Source organism: Sceloporus undulatus, unplaced genomic scaffold, assembly GCF_019175285.1.
Source record: "Sceloporus undulatus isolate JIND9_A2432 ecotype Alabama unplaced genomic scaffold, SceUnd_v1.1 scaffold_23844, whole genome shotgun sequence".
Lineage (NCBI taxonomy): Eukaryota > Metazoa > Chordata > Lepidosauria > Squamata > Phrynosomatidae > Sceloporus > Sceloporus undulatus.
The window spans coordinates 1-1,545 of NW_024826759.1; the positions used below are offsets into that span (position 1 = coordinate 1).

General features: G+C 52.4%; 1 protein-coding gene across 1 annotated transcript; it reads left to right on the forward strand.

Moving 5' to 3' along the window:
- Positions 1-155: 155 nt before the first annotated feature.
- On the forward strand, positions 156-907 carry LOC121918682 (5-hydroxyisourate hydrolase-like). Its single transcript, XM_042444696.1, is given in 2 exon segments — positions 156-508; positions 697-907. Coding segments are annotated over 2 exon segments (246 nt in total). The 5' UTR covers positions 156-352; the 3' UTR covers positions 787-907.
- Positions 908-1,545: the final 638 nt, after the last annotated feature.

The window sequence follows — 1,545 nt, forward strand, 5'->3', positions numbered from 1 at the left end:
CTACATGGTTATAGCACTATGGATCCACTTTAAGTGGGACTGCATAGAATCACAAGGTTGGAAGAGACCCCAAGGGTCATCCAGTCCAACTCCATGATATGCAGGAATATGTCAAAGTCAAAGCACCCTTGGCCAATGTCAATCCATCCTCTGTCTAAAAACCTGCAAAGGAGGAGACTTCACTACCCTCCGAAGCAGGTAAGTACATGCCCTCAACTGCAAATCTCCGGGTTCCATAGAGTGGGGACCATGGCAAAGTGAAATCATAGTCCAATAGCTCTGTAGTGCGCAAGGGCTCTTGGATGCACTCAACAAGGGCACAAAAGAGCTGGTTGTGCTGCTGCGCCCATTCATGCTTTTCTGTTCCAGCGCAACCAACATAGACGGGCATTTGGACAAGAGCAGCCTGGCACCCCAGCGGTTGAAAGCGGGTACCTACAAGCTGTAATTTGAAACGGGGCCATACTGGCACCAACAGGGCTACCGCAGCTTCTACCCTTACGTGGAAGTAAGTTTTGCTCCCGGCCCGGGTAAAGTCTGAGGCTGGTGGGAAGGGAAGCAGGAGGAACCGTGGCACACCAGAGAGGCCTGAAGGCCAGGTCCCTGCCCTCTTACAGATGACCTTCCTGTTGTGGCTCAACATATATATGCATATACATACATATATTTGGACAACAGCTCTTTTGTCTGTTCCAGGTCGTCTTCACCATCACAGAGGCAGAACCAAAGGTCCACATCCCGCTGCTGCTCAGCCCCTATTCCTATACCACCTACAGGGGAAGCTAGTTCAAGAGATGGGGCTGGCTCAGAGAAGGGGCACTCTCGGGGCATTCAGACCACGCTGGCTTGTTTCTAAGAACTGAGAGTTGGGGCTGCAACCCCAGCCCCTGGCTTTACACATGGGGGCTTGGCTACAACCTGCTGTCTGCCATTAAACATGAGACAAAAAAACAGCTTACTGTGCAAGGTTGTTGTGAGTGAATGTAAAGACTGCTACATGCAAGCCTTTTATAAAAGCCTTCTTTTAATGAAATGAGTTTCTGGGGAAAGCCTTAGCCCCCTCGTCCGATGGGTATGACACTTGTGGGGCTCCAGCAGAGGAGTATGTCGGTGTTTGTGTAGCTGCTGCTCTTGATAAGGGGCTCTTGAAGGAAAGGACAGCTCCACAGGTTCCTCCAAATCTTATCTTGAAAAATGGGAGGAAGCCTGCTGAGACCAGGTATGAAAAGCTTCTCACACACCGGAGCCCATTTAATGCACAGGAAGGCTGTGGGTCCTGCCCTGATGTCTCTCCCAGGTGCTGCTGCCTCCAGTCCTTCCTCTTCTTCCTCCTTTCCCCAGACCCCCAGCAAGGGCACCAGGCAGGCTTTTTCCACGCCAGACTCTCAGGCCGCCACTGTTCACAAGGACTGGGCCTGGAGGTTCTGCTACATAGGCGTGGAGACAAATCCCGCGGGGCCTTGGCCCAGAGTCTGGCCGAGGATGGAGGTCTCCAGCAGCTTGAAGCCCAGATTGTCCAAGGGGATCCCAAAGGCGGACAGTTTG